At 45.5% G+C, this 21,380-nt stretch overlaps 1 protein-coding gene across 2 annotated transcripts in view; it reads right to left on the reverse strand.

Moving 5' to 3' along the window:
- The window catches only part of Ror2 (receptor tyrosine kinase like orphan receptor 2), a 204,985-nt gene extending 185,326 nt beyond the window's left edge, over positions 1 to 19,659 (reverse strand). For both annotated transcript variants that reach the window (XM_048340669.1, XM_048340612.1), the window contains exon 1: positions 19,307 to 19,659. In XM_048340669.1, coding sequence (XP_048196626.1) covers positions 19,307 to 19,403 — 97 coding nt within the window. In that variant the 5' untranslated portion in view covers positions 19,404 to 19,659. The remainder of the gene's footprint in view (positions 1 to 19,306) is intronic.
- Between the last annotated feature and the right edge of the window lie 1,721 nt (positions 19,660 to 21,380).

Consider the following 21,380-nt stretch of genomic DNA (forward strand, 5'->3'; position numbering starts at 1 on the left):
AGTGTGCATGAGACATTTGTTAGACTACACTGATGAGCCACAATTGACATATAAGGTTATTTTTGTTGGGATTTTTATTATTGTTTTTTATTATTGTTTGCTTGTTTTGTGCCAGGACCAGGGCTTGAAATTAAGGCTGTAGCTCTTCCACTCAAAGTTGGCCCTCAACCACTGGAACCACATTTCCACTTCTGGCTTTTTTGTGATTAGTTGGATAGTTTCCTTCCTGGTCTGGCTTTAAACCTCAAATCTCAGCCTCCTGAGTAGCTATGATTACAAGGTGTGAGCCACTGGTGAACAGCCAACACATTAATATTAACTAAAGTCCTTACTTTACATTAAGGTCCACATTTTGTCTGGACTGTCTGGATTTTGATTCCCTTCCCTCACTGCATTACAATATCCTACAGGGCAGTTTCATTGCCCTCAAAAATGATCTGTACTGTACTTACTCATCCCTCCCTTCAAACTCTGGCAGCCACTATGCTTTTAACTATTGGCACAGTTTGTGTTTTGCAGAATGCTGTATGACTGCAAACATACAATACAGTTTCCTTTTCATGCTGGTTCCTACCACTCCTATCACTTCCTATTCAACCATCTTTAACCTAGTAAGGCAGCAACTCTGTACTGCTCATTCAGAATGATTTCCCCACTGGTACCTGGGGCTCACACTTGTAATCATAGATATTAAGAAGGTCGAGATCTGAGGATGGAGGTTCAAAGCCAGCCTGGGTAGACAAATGAATGAGGTGCTTAGCTCCAATTAACCAGCAAAAAGCCAAAAGTGGGGCAAGGCAGCCTTGAGCAACAAAGCCAAGAAAGAGTACAAGGCCCTGTGTTCAATTCTAGTATCAGCACCAAAAACTAAATAAAAACCATTAGATGAGATTGTTTTCCAAAATCTGTAGACCTCCTTGAGGTTAGTGAGGTTAGTGTTATCCTCTCTTAAATCCAGCTCCAGAAACCAGCTGTGCAGTTGTCATCTGGCAGAATCCAAAACAATTGCCCTTCTTCCTGGGTACATGTCTGGCCCCCACACCTCTCCAAGCCCCATCTCTCAAGAGCTCACCCTGCTAGGCTCTGCTGGCCCTGACCTCTCAATCCCACTGAGCAATGTCCTCCCTGAGGCAGACATCTTCACATAAAGCCCTTCCCTCATCTCTTGTCAGAGGCATTTCCCAACCACATGTGTGCATACACACACATACACACAGACACACATAATACCATTACTAACAACTACACAAGCCACCAGTGGCTCACATCTATAATCCTAGGTAAGCACAAGCTCTATCACTAAGCTACACTCTCAGCCAACACATACAATTTTTAATTCACCATTTTTTTACTACTAGCCAGCAGCCAGTGGCTCATGTCTGTAATCCTAGCTTTAGGAGGCAGAAAGATTGTTCACTCAAATTAAGTAACCAAAAGGCAGGAGTAGAAGTGTGGCTCAAGTGGTAGAGCACTAGCCTTGAGTGGAAAAGCTAAGCAACAGCACCCAGGCCTTGAGTTCAAGCACAGGCACACACACATATGCAGGCATGTGCACAAACACATACGCACACTCTAGAACAAGTAAAGATATTACTCTGCTAAACAGTTTCAAGGAATTCTGTGATTTCCCCAGCAACAGTAGGTGCTTAACTTATCTAACTGAGTAAATCAATAAAGTCATAGCACCCAAGACATAGAGCAGGTGCCCAGTAACCATTTATGACTGGCTGAAGGCCACACAGTAGAGACCAGAGCTATCTACCACAGCCATGTGATGATGCCGATGACAGGGATCTATAGTGCCCAGTAAATACACTTGGCCACTGAGTACTTAAGTTTGGTTGGTTGCAATTGGAACACTCAGTTTATTTAATTCTGTTTAAATTAGTTCAAAATGAAGCATATTAGATAGTTCGCCTACAAAAATAACCATGCCCTGGCATACTGATAGTATCCTCCAGAAACATCAGTGATGAGAATTTGAAACTGAGTGAGTGAGAACTTGGCAAGTAAAACAAAGCATTGGAGACTGAGGCTAACGATATACTCAAAAATCTGACAACCTCACATCTATAAGGCTAGCTACTCAGGAGGTTGAGATCAGGAAGATCATGGTTCAAGCTATCTGTAGAAGGTCAAAAACTCCAGCCAGTAGAAAGCTGGTGTGCCAACTGAGCAAGCTTGGTGAGTGTGAGTCTGTGGGTTCAAATCCTTGTACTAGGAAAGAGAGGAAGTGAGGGAGAAGAGGAAGGAGGGAAGGAGGGAAGTAAATGTTATAGTAAAAGAACAATATTATTATTATGGCCTTTCTTAGCAATAGACCTCCTACTAGTATTATCATAGTTAGGAGAGCTGGTCAAACATGAAACCTCCCTTTCTGCAAACACTCACTGAACTCTCTGAGGCTGGTCCTGAGACGTGACAAGGCTGTGGAATTCAGCAGTGACAAAGACCTGGCAGAGAAGTCACTCAGAGCCTGGGAGACAGGACGTTCCTCTGGTAAGGAGCAGGAACCTGGCTTCTCATCTCCATTTCTCCTGCATGTTTCTTGCACATATGCTTAAGAAGACATTCTCAGTCCTTCCAACTAGACTTGAAGATGGCAATATGAATGTTCAACCTTTAGTCACCGTCACCAGATACAGAAACTATCTATCTAACTTTCATAAAAGACCAAGTGTGAAATGTCTCGGTGAACTCTGAGGACTCACTCAAGCAGACCAGTCACCAGCTGACAAACACAAAGTGATTCCACTCAGGAGCAGTGCAATTCAGAGTCAGAAAGAATGAATGGTATGCTGGGCACACTGGCTCGTGTCTGTAATGCTCGCTATTCTGGAGGTTGAGATCTGAGTGCCAATGACACTGATGATGTTTTTTGCTCTGGATTCCTGATGCTATGGCATCTTCAGCCTCCATACTTGGTATAGGCTGCCCCACCCATCCCTCACAAAACCTAGTGACAGCAAAAGGCTCAAGGGGCCACACTGCCTTTTAGAGGCAATCCAGCCAAGCCAGAGCCCTGCTTCCAGCTATTCCCTGACCAAATCCACATACCAGCCACATGCCCCTAGCCCCAAGCACCACAGGGCAGGGCATAGGAAGCAGAAAACAGGGGCCACCGTCACTCCCCTAAGTCTGCGAATATACCTTAGAGATCAGCCCGCCTATCCTATCCAACCTGGCTCTCAGCAGAAAGCCCAGCAGAGGTGGTTCTCAGCTTTCTGATCTTCCTATTCTCTCATTCAACCAACTTGGTGCTTCCTTGCAGTCCCGCATGGTATGCTATGTCCTCTTCTTGTGAGAATTCAAGACATAAAATCTTTCTGTATAATGCACCACAGGATGCCAGACACTGGTGGCTCATGCCTATAATCCTAACTACTCATGAGGCTAAGATCTGAGGATTATGATTTGAAGCCAGCCCAGGCAGGAAAGTATACGAGACTCTTATCTCCAATTAATCACAAAAAAGCCAGAAGTGGCACTGTAGCTCAAGTGGTAGAGTGCTAGCCTTGAGCAAAAGCTCAGGGACAGTGCCAAGGCTCATAGTTCAAGCCCAGGACAGGCAAACACACACACACACACACACACACACACACACACACACACACACACACACACACACAAAATCCAGCCCTGTCACTGAACTGGGGTCAGTGGAACTGGGGTCTGGTGGCCATGGCCATGTAAAGAGACATATCCTTCTCACACTGGGCACTAGGGAGATGGCAGGGATTCAGAAAAAAAGCCTGATCTCAGAAAGCTGAACTGCTCTAGCCACATGCAGATCCACCATTCCAGGAACACAATTCTGCTAGAATTCAAATTCCAGCAGCCCTCTTTTGTGTGTGTGTGTGTGTGTGTGTGTGTGTGTGTGTGTGTGTGTGTGTGTGCCAGTACTAGGGCTCAAATGCAGGGCTACAGGTTCTCAATTAGCTTTTCTTGCTCAAGGTTTGTGCTCTACCACTTGAGCAATATTTCCACATCCCGCTTATTGCTGGTTCACTGGAATTAAGCATCACATGGACTTTCCCTGCCCAGCTTGGTAAAAAATATGACCCTCAGATCTCATTCTCCTGATAGCTAGTATTTCAGATGGGAGCCACCAGTGTCTAGTTAATCCCCCATCTTAACCTGTGGGTATATTCCAAGGCCCCACATGGATGCCTGCAGCCACGGTAATACCAAACCCTATAGATACTTCATTTTCCCTATACCTACCTACCTATGATACAGTTTAATTTATAAATCAGGCAGGGTACACATTAGAAATTAGATTAAAAATAATAATCATAATATTGTAAAAGGATTGTCAGCAATGCCCCTGTGCTTTGGGGACATAATTAAGGAAAATAAGTGTTATTTGTACACAAATATTGAGACAGTTGATCTAATAAGCAGGAGGACTTCTAATAAGCAAACCAGGGGAGGACAGTAATATACAGGGCGGACTTGCTGGGATGATTCATATCCCAAGAAGATGGAGTGAGGTCGCATGAGGTTTTATCACAATCCCAAGAAAGACACATAATTTAAAACTTACACATCAATTACTTCCAGAATTTTTCATTTTATTCTTTTGGACCATAACTGATTTTAGGTAACTGACATAATGGGAAAGCAAAAATTGAGATAAAAAGGGACTCACCACTGAACCTCCCTTTGAGGACTGTTCAGAAAGGTACATAAGGTTGTGTACTCAGCCCAGCACAACGCAGACCCTGACAAGATTTAGCTGCTGCTAAGAACTGATTGATTCTGACTGCAGCTCAAAAACACTCACTGAAGTCAGGCACTATGGAGGGACAAAGGAGATACAAGATCCATCCCCAAGACATCTCACTATGTGCATATATGCAAATACTTCAAAATCTGAAATATTTCTGATCCCAAGCATCTCAGATAGGGAATACTCAGCCTACAGTAAATCTGCAGGAAGAAATTTCACTTGTAAAAATCAACTCTCCAGCTACTCAGGCAATCAGAGAAAGAAGTCTACAGATGTCCATAGCAGAGCTGTTTTATATAATAACCTAAAAATCAGAAGCAACCATCCACAGGAGATGAGTGAACTAAATTATGCATGTACAAATAAGATATCAATCTTTGAGCAATTTAGCTTGAAATGTACTAATATGGAAAAATTTACAAGCACTATAAACTTCAGTCTAGTATACGTGGTATGATTTCATTGTATATAAAAAACAAAGAGAACTATAAACATGAAACAGGAAAACATGCTAAGTAAAAGAAGCCAGGTCCAATCAGACATACAGGGCAGGATTACCTAAAACAGGCAAATCTACAGAGACAGACTGCTCTAGAGGCTGCGAAACTACAGGGGGAAATGGAGTTTGACCACTAGTGAGTAGAAGTTTTCCTTTAAAAGTGCTAAAAACATTCTGGAGCCAGAAGCAGGTGTCTCAGGCCTATTATCCAAGCTAGTCAGGAGGCTGAGATCTAAGACTCCTGCCATCAGCCAGGGCACAAAGGAAAATTCATGAAATTCATCTCCAATTAACCACCACAAAGCTGGAAATGGAGCTGTGGCTCAAGTGGTAGAGTGCTAGACTTGAGTGAAAAAGGTAAGAGACAACATCCAGGCCCTGAGTTCAAGCTCCAGTACCAGCATGGAAAAAAAAAAAAAGTTTGGAACTGCACAGTAGTTACAGCTGCCTAACTAAATATATATACTGCGTACCATTGATGGTTTACTTTTAAAGAATATGAGTTTTACCACAATTAGAAAATAATAATAAAACAATCAAGGAGGGGCACAGGCAGGTGATAAGCCCATGAACATTCTAGAAGGAAACAAAAGGATCTGATAGGAGGGGAGGGCATAGGCATGAGGAAGAGGAGAAGCAAGCTCTTCATTTTACATACATCCTGCTTTTTCCTGATGTTGCACTAATGTATTTTTTGCTTTGGTCTTACTTATATTGATTTTTTTAATGTAAGTAGAAATACATTACACTAGTATAAAATTAAAAGTTCAACTAAATGAAGCTTTTTTTAAATTACACTCCAGAACTAGGAGGGGCCAAGAGTATTTGTCTCCATAAAATGCAGAAGATACTGTTTTATGGAAGTTTCCAGAGAGGTGTTTTTTTTTAAATAAGTACTTAAGAGAAAAATCATAGTTGGAGCCAGGCATTGGTGGTTTGTGCCTATAATCCTAGCTGCTAAGGAGGCTGAGAGCTGAGGATCCTGGTTCAAAGCCAGTACAGGCAGATAAATCCAAGACTCTTATCTCCAATTAATGAGCAAAAAAAGCCAGAAGTGGAGGTCTGGCTCAAGTGGTGGAACACAGCCTTGAGTAAAAAAACTAAGCAAGAGCTCAAAGTCCTAAGTTCAATACCTAATACTAATACACACACACACACACACACACACACATACACACACACAAATTAATTACTTAATTATAATTAATTGTAAAAAGTACAAAATAATCAGTGTTTTAAGCCAAAGCTCTACCACTATCACAAGGACTCTGTTGCCTCTTAGTACATACCCCAAATTACATACCCCAAATTCACAGCAGGACTCAAAAAATTATGAAGAACATTTTTTAAAATCTTGAACAGCTGGTAACTGTTGGCTTTTAGTCTTTCTTTTGTGTTTTGTTTTGTTTTTAATGAGCTCCAGCTTTTAGAATCCATAGAAATATGTGACTAGTGGTAGAAATCTGACTATATTGATTTCTTTTTATAATCCTCTTATATGAAAGAAAAATAGATAAGCTCAAAGCTCAGAGTAATCGCAAAACTACCATATTAAAAGTGAACCTTATTTGAACTATGAAATCCTATGCAACATTTTGCTAATGAGAGGTAATAGGGACTCTGGCTTGCGTAACAATGGAGTTTCCTTCGCCCAAAAACACAGGATATTTTAGTTCCCAAACAACATTTCCTAACTAAAATTTGCTAATAGCAAAGGGAATCTGGAATATATCCTAAAAGTTTATTGGATCTTAAGAAATAATTATGATCTTAAAAGAGATACTATCAAAAGATAAACCCCTTCCACAGGAGAAGTCACTAGATTCAGTCTTTTAAAAACTACCTTCCAAGCCTCCTGGTACTGATGGCTCACACGTGTAATCCTAGCTACTCAAGAAGGCTATGAGATCTGAAGAGTGAGGTTTGAAGCCAGCCCAGGCAGAAAAGTCCATGACCCTCACCTCCCATTAGCCAGCAGAAAGCTGGAAGTAGAGTTGTAGCTCCAATGATAGGCAGTAAAAACCTAGGAAAACCAAGGATAGCACCCAGGCCCTGAGTAAAAGCTCCAGTACTGGCACCAAAAAATAAAATTAAAAAGCTACTTTCCAGTCTCAAGCCCACGGAAGCCACTTCTCTTCTTTGTCTCACCTCTTTGAGTGCCAACCTACAGGCCCTAAATGCTGCCTCATACTGGTGCCTGTTCTGAGGACACTGGTACAGCGCCCCTGTATCCTGTCTTGGAGGTGTACACATGTGTGCGTGCGCACACACACACACATACACAGGTGGCACAAACATACACATGTACACCCATCCTAGAACTGCTACAGGAGCAGCCTTCTTTCTTCCCTGGGCTGGGAAGACAGGATAGAACTAAGCATAAGCCTTCTGGAGTCCCAAAGACCAAAAAAAAAAAAAAAAAGCACTTCCACCAACCCTTCCTCACAAGGCCTTCCTGCTCCACACAGTGCTGCAGGGCCTTCCTACAGTTCCTCTCCCAGGAGTCCAAGCCTCCCACTTCAAAGGGCTTCCCCATACATCACACTGGCTGACAGCTCCACATCTCAACAGCAGGAAGATGTTTGCTTCTGTTGGCTTTTGTTTGGGCTTTTGCTGAGGCCCTGGTGAGGGAAACAAAGGCCAGAGGACAGCAAAGATGAGAAGCCCGAGCTGTAGGGGGGAATACCCTGGAGGCTATGAGCAGCTGTCTTCCATCCCTAGGGAGCTGCCTGCTCTGCAGTGACACCTGGGAGGCCCCTTCACTTTGGAAACACCCAGCCCAATCAAAGCCTCCAAATCTAATCAAGGCTCCTATCTCCAGACAGTCTGTGGAGGAGAGGGACAGATGGCAGTTGACCAATGCCACAGGCGGACAAGCCCTGCACACATGACCAGGCCTGCATGGAGGTAGCCTCTGTGCCCTGGCTGGATGAGCACAGAGATGACAAGACCTCCAAAAGGGCAGAGTTACCCTGGTGCCAAGTACCTCACCTGAATTGGGTAGAGGGCACACGGGGACACTTGTCTGCAACCTGCACTGTATGGTGTGACACATCCCACCTCTGGCCTGGCTGGCCCTGGGGAGAGGGTGTCTTTCCCTGCTGACCAGTGGTAGAGGCCAACATCAGTCGGTTCAGCATTCATTCCCAATGGTGGATTTGTAACAGATATTTTTAAGCTACTGTGCCTCAAAAGCACTGACTACTTACTTGGGCCTGATCAATTCTGAGGCAGTGAACAGTCTAAACCACCTATCAGCACCTCTGACAACTGGGATATACCTTTAACCTTATGCATACCTCTCCTCCAGTTCCTGTTCCTCATCTATTCAAACATATAGTTCGTGTCTATATTCAGACACGTGAGCCATATAATAAGTCTCCTTTCCCTGCCCTTCACCATTAGCATCTCTGTCTGGTGCATAAAGCTGAGTGGCTACATCTGACATGTAGGAAGACCCCAGGAGTTTGGACCTGGTGCAGCTATGGGAGGCCATTAGGATTAGATGGGGTCTCCCTGGTGGCCTTGGTGGCTTTATAAGAGGAAAAGACCTGAGCTGGCACAGTTCTGTATCACTGTGAGGCCCTCACCACATAAAGCAGTGAGAAGACCTCATCAGATATCAGTGGCAAGCTCTTGGACCTCCAATTTCCAGAACCATAAGCCATATAAGTCTTCATTCTTTTTCTTGTTGTTGTTTTATTTGGAGTTCATATTCTACCACCAAACTACACTCCCAGCCCTTTTCTTTATAAATTATTACATCTGTGGTACTTGGCTATATAACAGAAAACAGACTAAGACAGTTGGCATAACAAACCACCAGAGACTGGGCAGCTTAAACAACCAGAATTTTCTATCTTACAGTTCTGGAGGTTGGAAGTTTGAGGTCAAGGAGTTCACAGGAAGGCCTTCCTTCTGGGTCCCTGAGTGAGGTTCCCCACCCCCATCCCCCCACCCCCCCACCCATCCCCACTTGTTGCGCATACAATCTTTCTGTTCCCTGGTCTCTTCATCCTCAACACCTTCCTTCTTGCTTTCCCTTCTTGAGTGAGGTCTATGTCCAAATTCTTTTTATATAGGAAAATTGTTACATTGGACTGAGACCCATCCCAGTGACCTCACTTTATCACTTCTATAAACTCTCTTTCTCCCAGGACAGTCTGAGGCACTGAAAGGTAGGACTTAAATTTATCCTTTTTTGGAAGAGAGAGCACAACTCAACCGATAACAGTATATGATATTCTCTTGATGAAAAAAATCAAAATGAGCCTCCACTCAATAGGGATAAAAATTGGAAACAGCTGATTAGCAAAAGAGCTATAATCTCATTTCCACATCTGCATTTTGCTCTAGTTTCAGAATATCAAGAAGATGCTGGTTCTTGCTACCACTTATCCAAGGCAACGGCGTTGCAGTAGTTCTAGGTGTAAACTCCAGAATTCTGGGATTGAGCAGACATTGCCATTTTGATCCACACCAAAACAAGCCAATTGGGAGGTGCCCTTGGATTGATGGCAGATCCAAGTGGATACAAACTTGCACACATTCCACAAGAGCTTCAAATATGTTGAAGATGGAAAATGCATCAAATACTTTTTAACGCCTACAGATGTGCCTCATGGGCAGAGAAGCAGCCACACTGCGCATTCCTAACTGCTCATAGGGTGCCCCACCCATACCTGACAACATGAACTGCTAGGGCTACTCACTGAACCAACTTCTGCTACACTTCCATACCTTCCCCTGGAGTCAGAACCAGTTGAAGACTTTTTACAAAGCAAGGTGGAAGATCATAGGTTGGAAGGCTCTTTGAGTTGGTAGCCTCTACTCATTTATTTAAGTGCACAGGCTCTGGGACCCCTGAGACACTCAAATCAACAGATATGTGCATAAAATGTTAAATGTCTATGACTGATACACATAAGAAATAAGCTCTAGATTACTTATATCACCAAATACAGTGCCTACACGTCTTCATTTGCATGGGGTCTACATAACACTCAACGCACAACAAGTTCAAGTTTTGCTTTTGGACCGTCCTAGAATTCCCTTTTTCCAATGTTTCCCATATGATCTTGATTGAATCCACAAATGAGGAGGGCCCACTGCATTCAAATCTGTAGATATAGACACATTCCCTTGAGAGATAACAAATAATTATTAGCACAAGAGATACACAGGTGGCAAAGACTCTAGATCTTTTTGTTAAAATCACACTGGAAGGTGTCTCTTTGTTAGAATACAAAAGTAAATGAGCAAAGACAGCTAAGACAGGAGCCAACCTCATATCCCAAGTGATTCCTGTGTCATGGGAGGTTTCTGTTTGAAGATCTCACTCTAGAGATGACCATCAATGCAGAAATGTGGGAAAGGGAGGAAAAGAGAGAAGGAGAAATGGAGGAGGAAAAAAGGGAAGTGAGGGAGGGAGAGAGGAAGGAAGGGAGGGAAGGAGGGAAAGGAGGGAGGAAGAAAGAGTTTTTAGATGAACAATATGCAGTACATATCTGTCCTACAACTCACTTCTCTATCTAGATTCTTTGAAAATTGTCCCAGTAGCATCTATAGGTCTCCTATTCATATGTTCATGGTATCTACTGTCTAATGACTCACAATGAGAAAGAGCTGTTGATTTCACTTAAAAGATATGCAGATGTTTCTGACCTCGAAATGGCTCTCAATAACAGTGCACCTATTGTTTAACAGACTCCACAGTCTGTGCATTTTTAAATACTGACAGGTAAAACCAATCAAAGTGAGAAGTTGCACACCACAGCGCCACATTCTCACAATGCTGACACACACTTATTACTCGCTCCCATTTCAGGCAAAGGAAGTTGTCAAGAGAACATAGGATAACTGCTTTCCAATTTATGTTTGTCTTGATTATAAAATCAAACTCCTGTATTGGTGGAGCCTTTTGCATGTTCTTCTGCAGACTATAACATTGTCCCTTTTCCTTCTCTCTGTTACTTTCTTCTCTTTTCCTTTTTCTGTGCTGAGAATGGAACCCAGCACAATGCACAAGACTGGCCCACATTTCACCACTGAGCTACACCTCCAGCTACCTTTTGCTCCTTTCCAGCTTTGAGCAATTTCTCTCATTCAATTCTCCCCTCTTCCCCCTTCATCTATCTCTCTTTGCTGGGTACTCTACTGTGCTACCACTGGCCCATGCTCCCAGCCCCTCTGAGTCATTTATGTGTTCATTCCTTCATTCTTTCTCACTGCTAACATTCTCTTAGCCACACTCTAAATTTTCATCTGATATATCAAAACTTTCATGGGAGGGGTGGTACCCACCTGAAAGCTAAAATGCCTTCCTCTCATTCGTCCAACCTTAGTACCAAGTTCATAGGCCCAAGGCTCAAAAAAGGAAGAGAAGAGCTGGGCACCTGGGGCTCACACTTGTAATCCTAGCTACTTAGTACTTCAAAGCCAGACTGGGCAGAAAAGTCTGTGAGACTTTCATCTCCAACTAACCATCAAAAAGCTAGAAGGGGAGCTATGGTTCAAGGGCTAGACTTGTGCAAAACAGCTAAGCAACAGTGACCAGGCCCAGAGTTCAAGCTCCAGTACCAGCACAAGACAGAGACAGACAGACAGAAGAGAAGAACTGGAGGTTTAGCTCAGTAGCCAGTATGAAAGAGGGCTCCAGGGTCAATCTCCAGCAGTGTAAAAAAAAAATAAAACCAGGGCTCTGAGAGTGGTGGAGAGTAGTCCATTTCCCCAGTGTCCTTCAAGGTATTACAGCCAGACGTAACCTATTAAGAATGGGCTTGGAAGGACTGGGAAGGGATGGGAAATACTATAAGTGATGAGAAACCTGGTGTAATAAAGGCTCAGCAAGCTAAGGGCCGGTGGTTGTAGCTATTCCAGAAGCTGAGATCTGAGGATCATGGTTCAAAGCCAACCTAGGCAGGCAGGAAAATACATGAGACTCTTATCTCCAATAAATTAACAAAGAAGCTAGAAGTAGAGCTGTGGCTCAAGTGTAGAGTGCTATCCTTGAGCAAAAGAAACTCAGCGACAGCACCCAGGCCCTGAGTTCAAGCTCCAGGACCAGAATAAACGAAAGAAAAAAAAGGCTCAGTAGGGGGGCGCTGCCAGTGGCTCCTAAATACTCAGGAGGCTAAGATCTGAGGATTGAGGTTTGATCACAGCCTGGGCGTCAAAAAGCCAACTGTGGCTCAAATGACAGGATGCCAGTCTGGAAAGAAAAGGCTTAGGGAGAGTATAAGGCCCTGAGTTCAAGCACACGTGCACACACACACACACACACACACACACACACACACACAGGTACACAGGCTCAGCAGATTTCACCTCAGCTTGGTATGGGAGAGCAAGCCTCCCCTAAATCCATCCACTTCAAGACATGGAGTATAGAGTCAGCCAATCCAGGTCCTCCAAGACAGGATCACTGATCTCTACACCAGGCAAGACCCAGCCCCAGGCAAATACAGAAAAGCAACACCTTCTGGAATTCAGGACAATCAAGCCCTCTGGAATCCTGGGGTCTGGCTAACAGGGCAGGCTAAAGGAGGGTAGGAACAGGACGCAAAGACTTAGAAAACCTTATTGTGTAAATACAATATAAATGGTCATTTCGAGACTCTGAGAAACTGAGGAAGGTTAAAGTATCAGGTAACAGGAAGAGCTCTAAGAGCTCTACAGTTAAAATTACTTGAGAGTGATATTGATGTTACGCAAAAAAAAAATTTATCAAAATTCATTCTAATGTATTCAGAGATTTTTTTTAATGGTTGTCTGGGAAAATCAAACCAAGAAATGAAACATGGTCACTGTTAAAGCTAGGTAAATAAGATATAAGAGTTCTATCTTAAGTCTGTTTCTACCACAATAACAAAATGCTACAGAGTAGATAATTTTCAAGTAATAGAAATGTACTGCCCACAGTTCTGGAGGCTGATGTCTGAAATCAAGGCAGTAGCACACTCATGATGTGTTGAGGCTCCAACCTCCCAAGGTAGTACTTGTAGCTGTGTCCTCCAGAAGAAATCAGGTCTATGTCCTCCCATGGAAGACAGAAGAGCAAAATGGCCCAGGATGCTTCCTAAAGGAGCAATCCCATCCCTAAGTGCATGAACTCCACTCAGGACGGGAGTCCTAAGACTTACCAGACAATCTTGACACTACCACACTGAGTAACTGATTTCAACATACAAATTTTGGAGGACATATACTTTCAACCATAGTATGTTCACTACAGCAGTCTAATTTTAAATATATTAGAAGCTTTGAGTAATAAATAAATTTTCATGTATGGGGCACAGGGTGGAGGGAGCACAGTGGTGACTCACACTTGTAATCCTAGCTACTCAGGAGGCTGAGATCTGAGGATCATTGTCCAAAGCCAGTCTGGGCAGGTAAGTCTGTGAGACTCTTATGTCCAATAAAACATTGAAAAGGCAGAAGTGGAGCTGTGACTCAAGTGCTAGTACATCGAGCACAAAAGTACAGGGACAGTTCCCAGGCCCCAGGACCAACACCAAAAATAAAAATAAAATTCAGGGGCTACTTGGTATTGCTGGCTCATGGCTGTTCAGGAAACTGAGATATAAAGATTGTAATTCAAAAGGTGCATGGTCTCCTTGATATGTGGTTGTTTGGGGGGGCGTGGAGAACAGTAGAGATCATGTCTGTAAAACAACAAACTTCTTTTCAAGTGGTATTTCCACATATTTTGGCCAGCGACTTTACATTATGTCTCTAAAACCAAACAATTACTGAATAAGCATAAAAAGGTCTAGGATAGACCTATTAAAGGTTCACAAGAGCTCAACAGCCATGTACATATGACTGTATAAGATGAGACTAAGCAAAATGAACTCCAAGAGATGGAAACAGGAGGATTTTATAGTTGTCATTAGGTTTTACATACTAAGTGAATTTCCTTTGGCGTATCCCATGTTATTACTGTATATGATTTTGGTACACTAGATATTATATATATGCTTATCTGAACTAGGGAAGGGAAAGAAAAATGAGGGAGGGTGTAACAAATATGATAAGAAATGTACTCACTACCTTATTATGTAACTGTATCCCCTCTATACATCACCTTGTCAATAAAAATTAATAAAAATTAATAAATAAAGATTGTAGTTCAAAGCTAGCTGGGACAGATATATCCAAGAGACTCTTATCTTACCTTCAAATAATCAGCAAAAAGCTGGATGTAGAGATATGCACAAGTGGTAGAGCACCAAAGTGAAAACTCCAAGGAAGGGCATGAGTTTCCTGAGTTCAAGCCCCACCCAGCACAGGCACACACATTACAAAAAAAAGGTGTGTGTAGGGGTGGGGGGAACCAACAGTCTGACAATCCAGAAAACAGACTTAGTCCCTTCAATGAATCTCCGGGCATGAGTAACTCAATCCTGTATTCTAGCTACTCAGGAGGCTGAGATCTGGGGATAGAAGTTCAAAGCCAGCCTTGAGCAAAAAAAGCTAAGCAAGAGCAAAAACAGCCTTGAGTTCAAGCCCTAGTTATACAAAAGGAAGGGAGAAAGGAAGGAAGGAAGGAATGTTTATGGACTGGAAGACTCAGTACTATAAAGATATTAATATTGCTCAAAGTGATCCATCGATTCAGTATAATCTTTATCAAAATCCCATGAGCCACAAGGTAAGGGAAAGCTTTCTGGCCCTGTGAGGTTCAAGCCCCAGCACCTGCAGAGGGGGAAAAAAAAAATCTCATGAGCCATTTGGTGCCTAGTGATATCTGAAATGAGGCTCGGGAGTAACTGAATCTTTATTTTATTTTATTGTTATCTTGAAGTGGTCATACAAAGTGTTCAATTCAACATGTCAATCTATGAGTACAATGCATCTTAATCAGTGTCATTATCTTACATAAGTTAACGTAAATGGCTACATGTGCCTATCAGCTACAATATTCCACAGCACAAATCTACAAGGAGTACAAGCCAAACTGTTTCTGTGATTAAAGTGTCCCTTAGGATAGCATGGAAACCATTGTGGGGAGAAAGGAACGCCTGGGCTGAGGCAACCCTCCCCCACTCTGGGCCCAGGCAGCAGCCTCATCCTCCTGATAACATCTCCCAAGTGACAGAGCACTCACAGGGGCTCATTCCAATGCAATTAAAGACACACACCCACTTCCCACAGAAACTTAGACCTTCCAGAGGACCAGCCACTTAGGGGAATTAGGCTACATTTTTCTGTAATTATTTCCTTCCCTTTAACTTTTGATTTGTTGTTGTTGTTTTCAGAACTAGAACTTCAAAGAGCACACCCGCAAACATCTCACAAATGATGCAAACCACACCAACCCGAATTCCCTATTTTCGAAAAGTTTTATGAAAATCCCCAACATTGTACAACCATTCCTTGCCACTCTGTTCAGATGATTTCAAACCATTACAGGCAAGACCGTTTTTACAAGTGCACATATGAGATGGGCTGTCCCACCCTTGTTTCCAACTTGGCAAGCTCCTCAACAAAACCAAATAAATACATGTTAGGAAAAGGAGCTAGTACAAAACTCCAGCCAATTTGGGCTGTAATTAATGGGATGCAGCTCCTCTTCTTATTTAGGTTTTTGGCTCTGTAACTCAAGAAGCTCCCACTATTCACTAACCTGGTCATCATTCTGACACTGATGCGGGGGAACAATGCAGAACCAATAACCTAAAGCAAGGTTTTCCAAACCAGCCCCTTTAGCCAAGAACCTTCTCACAAAATTGCTATTGGCCATGCATCTGGGGTATGACCAATAAAAATACAGACCTAACTGGCAAAGTCTCTTCCACCAGAGCCCAGTTCCAAAGCTCCATTGCTTTAAATCTCTTAGCATGCGTGGGGTCCATTTGTTAGGCACTCAAAAAAAGAGAAAGAAACTGAAATACTTAATTGATCATTGTTTTTATACTTAGAGCAAGAGGCATGGCCAGTGGAGGAAAAACCTGCCCTGGGGAAGCTCTGGTTAGGAACAGCCATGTGGACCCATCCGTGTACAGCCCAAATCTTGAGCATGTGGGGAGCTCCTCTTCGGGAAGTAGATGGACACCATCTTTGCCATCTTAGAGAATAGTCATAAACCTTGGGCAGAGCTAAAACTTTCCTGTCCCCCTGAAGTACAACCTGGAATTACAGAATTAGAACACTTCCAAAGGAGCCTATGATTTCCAGCATTAGGGTGGACGAGCTGAGTCCTGCCCAATAGGAGTCCTCACACCCAGCTCTCATTTCAATGATAATGATGACTCCTCTCAGTCCCCCACAGCCCCAGGAATGCAGTTGAAAAGAGTGCCAGTTCTTAGGCCACAGAAATGTTTCTAAAGGGGATTATTAATCTTCCCTCTTGATCCCAGGAGCAGTTCCTAACCCCTGCATATCTCAAAATAAAATATTCCAATGGAAGGTTAGCATAAAATTCCATCCCTGCCAGGCTTACAAAGTTCCCGAGGTTAAGTCTAGGCTAAATGTTTTTAAGTAGCAACAAGTGACTTCTCTGTAAGTCACATCATAATAGAGAGGGAACACACAAATAGTAATTAATGCTTCATTTTTGAATAAACAATAGGAACACGTTTAACAATAAAAATAAAACCGTCATTTTGCATATTGCCTCAAAAGCTGAAGACTGCTGACACCCAAAACTCCCTTTGCAAACTGCAAGCTTTTAAGGTGTTTGGGTTGGTTTTTGCTTTTGTTTTTGCTTGCAAAATATTAAGCTGACTACTTATCAGTTTTGTGACTATAAACTTGTTTAGTAGTCAGACTGCAGTCTCAGTGCTGGGACTGTAGTGTGGTAGGAGACTAGGTGTAGTATGTGAAAAGTCATGGGTACAATCCCCTGTGCCACAGAAGGAATATTTTTTAAAGTGCAGCCCTGCAACCTTGTTAACCAGAGCCCCCCTAGATGACATTGAGTGTCCTAAATTCACAGGGTGCAGTCTGTCGGAGTAGCATTCTTCTCAAGTAGATAGATTGCAGGGCTCAACTGGATCTCATGATTAAATTCTAGAAATGTGTGGTTTTTCTTTCCTTGGTACCCAACTATAATAAGAAAAATGTGTTGCCTTACTATATACACGAACACTTCTCTCTGTTTCCGCCAAGTGTTTTTAACAAGATGTTTCCATTTATTTTCTTCTAGATGGGTCACTATCCCAACATATTAGGATCATCCCTCCAGAAGCATACACTGCACTGTCAAAACGGAGAGAAGAACCAAGGGTTTAGTGGCTCAGGCCTGTAATCCTAGGTACTCTGGAGGCTGAGATCTGAGGATCCCAGTTCAAAGCCAGCCTTGGCAAAAAAGCCTGTGAAACTCTTTATCGACCATCAACAAGCAAAAAGTCAGAAATGGAAGACTGTCTCGAGTAGTAGAGCACCAGCCTAGAGTAGAAAAAGCTACACACAAAACAGGACTTTTCGTGGGGTTTTTTTGGGGGGGAGGGGCATTTACTCCTTTACACCAAAAAATGCAATCGACTTCCTCGATCTCATTACAACCCCGACTGAAGCTGTGGACTGGTCGTCAACACCCGCCTCAAACCCTTCACCACAGCAACACCCCCCAACCCTCGAGCGAGCCACAAGGTTGCCAAGACTTTGTTTTATTTGCAGGGCAATTAACCACCGCGTGGCCGCCAGCAAAAGCAGCGCGCAACCGCACGTCGGAGCGACCTGCCAGAGGCCCCTCCCCCGGCAAATGGCTCTCCAGAGGGCACGAGTAAAGATTTCTAGTGCAGGAGGAGACTGCGATTGCCTTTACCTCGGAAAGTGGCTCTTCTTCCTGCGCTCTGAGCTCCGAGCGGTTAATGCTTTAATGGACATCCATGTAAATGCAAACTCCCTCCTTCCCCGAACAAGTAATCAGGAATGTTTGACGTAATCAGCATCTGCTTAAACACAAATGGCCCCCCAAGGGAGGCTGCTCTACATTTCTGACTCTCATCCATCCCGCTAGCCAAGCCAGCTGGGCCGGACACCCAGAGTACGCGGAGCACCGCGGGGAGAGCCGAGCACCCCACCCCCACCTCACCCCCGCCGGCGATGGCTCCCTAATTCTCACCTGCCGGCAGGAATACTTAGGGGGTGCAGATAATGCTTTACCAGAATGGAAACTCTCGCACATTTCCGGGACTTAAGCCTCACCGGTCTCTAAATCTCTGGCGCTTCGTGGTCCTCCCCGCGGTCCGACCTGTTGCAGGACGCCGGCAATGCACTGGGGATCTACACAACGGGGATCAGCATCGCCGCTGGGCACCCCCACAGGTCCCGCTACGTCCCCTCTGAACCCCATTGAACGTTCCTACAAAGTTCCCTCATCCTGGATCCACGCACTGCACGCGCTCGAGGCAGGGGATACCCCCTCGAGGAATTATCACCAGAAAGCCAGGCCTCTCAGGTCCTGGGGTCCGGGTTTATAGTTGGGCCCCCACTGCCCAGGGCCCACTACCCCAGTCACAAAGAACGTCTCTCCTACGACCTGGGCCAACAAAAGCAACGCCAAGCGCTTCGACCAAAATGCTCAGAGATTGAGGGGGTCCGGAAGCCAGACCTGCGGGCGCCCCCACGGCCTCCTGGGCGCCTCACCCGCCTCCGGCGCCCGCTGGGCCAGAGCCCACCCTGGCATGGGTGGGGGGAGCCTCGGGGGCAGACTAAGACTCTGGAGTCCGTGTGTCCTCCAAAGGCAACCCCGAGGAGTAGTTGGGGTGCCGGGACCCAGGAAGACCCAGACGCAGGTCTGGGCTCCGGGCGCTCACTCGCACTCGGAGCGGCATACTCACTCGCCTGCGACCCTCGGAAAGCCCCGGCGAGGGGCTCCCGCCGCCGCCCGCCTCTGGAAACACTTAGCGGTCCCCAGAGCGCGGCTTATTGGAACCAGCCCCAGGCGGCCGGGGGCACGGGCCGGGGCGCGGGGCCCAGACTGGCGCCGGGCGCGGAGTGGATGGCCTAGCCCCGCGCCCCTCGCTCCGGAGCCCGGGCGCCAGCGCGGCGGCCCGGGGCCAAGTGGCGGAAAAAAGGATGAGCCACGAGCCCGCAGCCTGCTTCCCAGCGGGCGCGCACGGTCCTACCTGAGCTCCACGGCACCGAGAGCAGGAGCGCGGCGGCCGCCCAGACGGCCGAGGCGCACGGCGGCGCCCGCCGCGGCAGCGCGGATCCCCGGGCCATGCTGCTGGCCGGGGGCGGGGGGAAGCCGGGTCGCCTGGCGCGCTCGGCCTTCGGGTTTGGGGCTGGGGCGCGGGGCCAGGCGCCTCCACCCCTTTTCTGCCGGTTCTCTGAGTCTTTCTCCCCCCACCCCCGCGCTTCACAAAGTGGTCTCCTTTAAGGACCTCGTCGCTGCCCCTTCTCCCGGCTGGGATGCGCGGAGCGGCTCTGGGCACGGCCCAGGCTGGCTGAAGAGACTCGGGGGCGCAGGCTCGGGTGTCCCGCCGGCCGCCGGGACGAGCGCGGGGGGCGGACCGCAGGCGGGCGCGCAGGAGGCAGGGTCCCGGACTCACCCGCCCCGATGGGCAGACCGAGGCCGGTACCTGCGCCCCCTGCCGGTGGCACTCGAGGGCGGCGGGCAGGGTGCGCGGGAAGCGGGGATCCCCGGGACCGCCCTGCGTCCAGGGGGTCGCCTTCAGGGCGCGCCCTCCAGCCTGCGCGGGGCGGCCTTAGGTCACCAGATTAGCGCGCTTCGGGATCACCCAAGCCTTCACCAAGACTGCCCACTCTGCACATGCGCTTGGCTCAGTGATCACCCACCCTCTGGGAACTGGAAATGTGGGGACCTGGGGTCACAAGTCAAAAAAGAAAAAGGAGAAAAGAAACTTAAGGCCACATGTCACTCAGCCATCCCCTATCCGAATGAACTAGAAAGACCTACCGGGTCCCAGACATCCTCAGCGTCCGAGGAAGAGGAGACGTGTGGGTTTGGCAAAGGAAACGTTCAAGCAAATAAACTGGCCACCGCCACTCCTGGCGTCCCGCCAAGGCCGGTGGGGACAAGAAAGCTTGTCCAAAACGTGCAGCAAGTGATGTGAATGGAGACATGGGCAGGCAGCCTCGGGAGATGCTATCTGAAGCCACTACGGCTTTAGGTTGACTGTTAAAAGCAAATTGTGTCATTTTACCCATTAAAGGCAGAAGGCTATTTGTTCTCTGTAGAGCCTCAGAACATGCAGAAGTAATTTGCTTCACTTGTAAAAAACATTTTGAACGCAATTCAAATAGCATATTTTCTTGCTTATTCTTGGTGCTTTAGCACAGGCAAAGGTCTGGATTTGGAAGGCCCCATCCTCTTGTTTGGAGCTGAGGAATTTTCTTTGTTTTTCTTCTCTTGAAGAATGGATTTGGATTCTCCTTGCCTCTAGGTTGTTTGTTTTGCAAGGTTTATCTTTTAACCGATTACCAGGCAGTTTGTTTAGTGTTATTGCCAGAGAACTATTCCCTGTTAATTGAGGTAAATGAGGGACAGCCCCAGCCTAGAAAAGCCCCTGAGCTGGTGGAAGTTGCCCCTCAAAGCCTTAGATGTGTTTTGCTGCGTGGCTAAGTCAGTCCTAGCCGCACTACTTTCCAAATTGGTGGAGCCTGGAGCTGTTTCTGCCTAATTTGTTGGGGGAACATCTCACACATTCATTCCTAACATCGATTGGAAGATATATTGTGTTTGGCCAAGGGGATGCTTGGCCTGGGGCAGGAGCAGAATGAACAAAGAAGTCAGCATGGCCCCTCCTAGCAGAATGGTATTTTGCTATAGCTCTGGTCACTCTGTCCCTCTGCCCATTCTGTTATGTCTAACCTGGGGACCACTCTCCAGGGCATTATTTAAGGTCTACCAAGTGTTAGAGGTTTTTCTCTTCTTGCTTTTCCTTGGGAGCTCTTAAGGATGCTTTTAGAGTAAATAAGGGTTTAAGAGTTGGTCTTGAAGCTTGGTGCAGTCGCTTATGTCTATAATTCTAGCTACTCAGGAGGCTGAGATCTGCAAATCATGTTTGGGGGCCATCCAAGGAAGACAAACCTGTGAGATTCCAAATAACCAGTGAAAACCCACAACTAAATACATAGTTCAAATAGTAGAATGTCAGCTATGAGTGAAAAACATTAAGGACCTGAGTTCAAGCCCCAGTAACAGCATACATACACAAAAAGGTGATCTTGAAGCAC

This window comes from Perognathus longimembris, chromosome 1 (assembly GCF_023159225.1).
Source record: "Perognathus longimembris pacificus isolate PPM17 chromosome 1, ASM2315922v1, whole genome shotgun sequence".
Classification (NCBI taxonomy): Eukaryota; Metazoa; Chordata; class Mammalia; order Rodentia; family Heteromyidae; genus Perognathus; species Perognathus longimembris.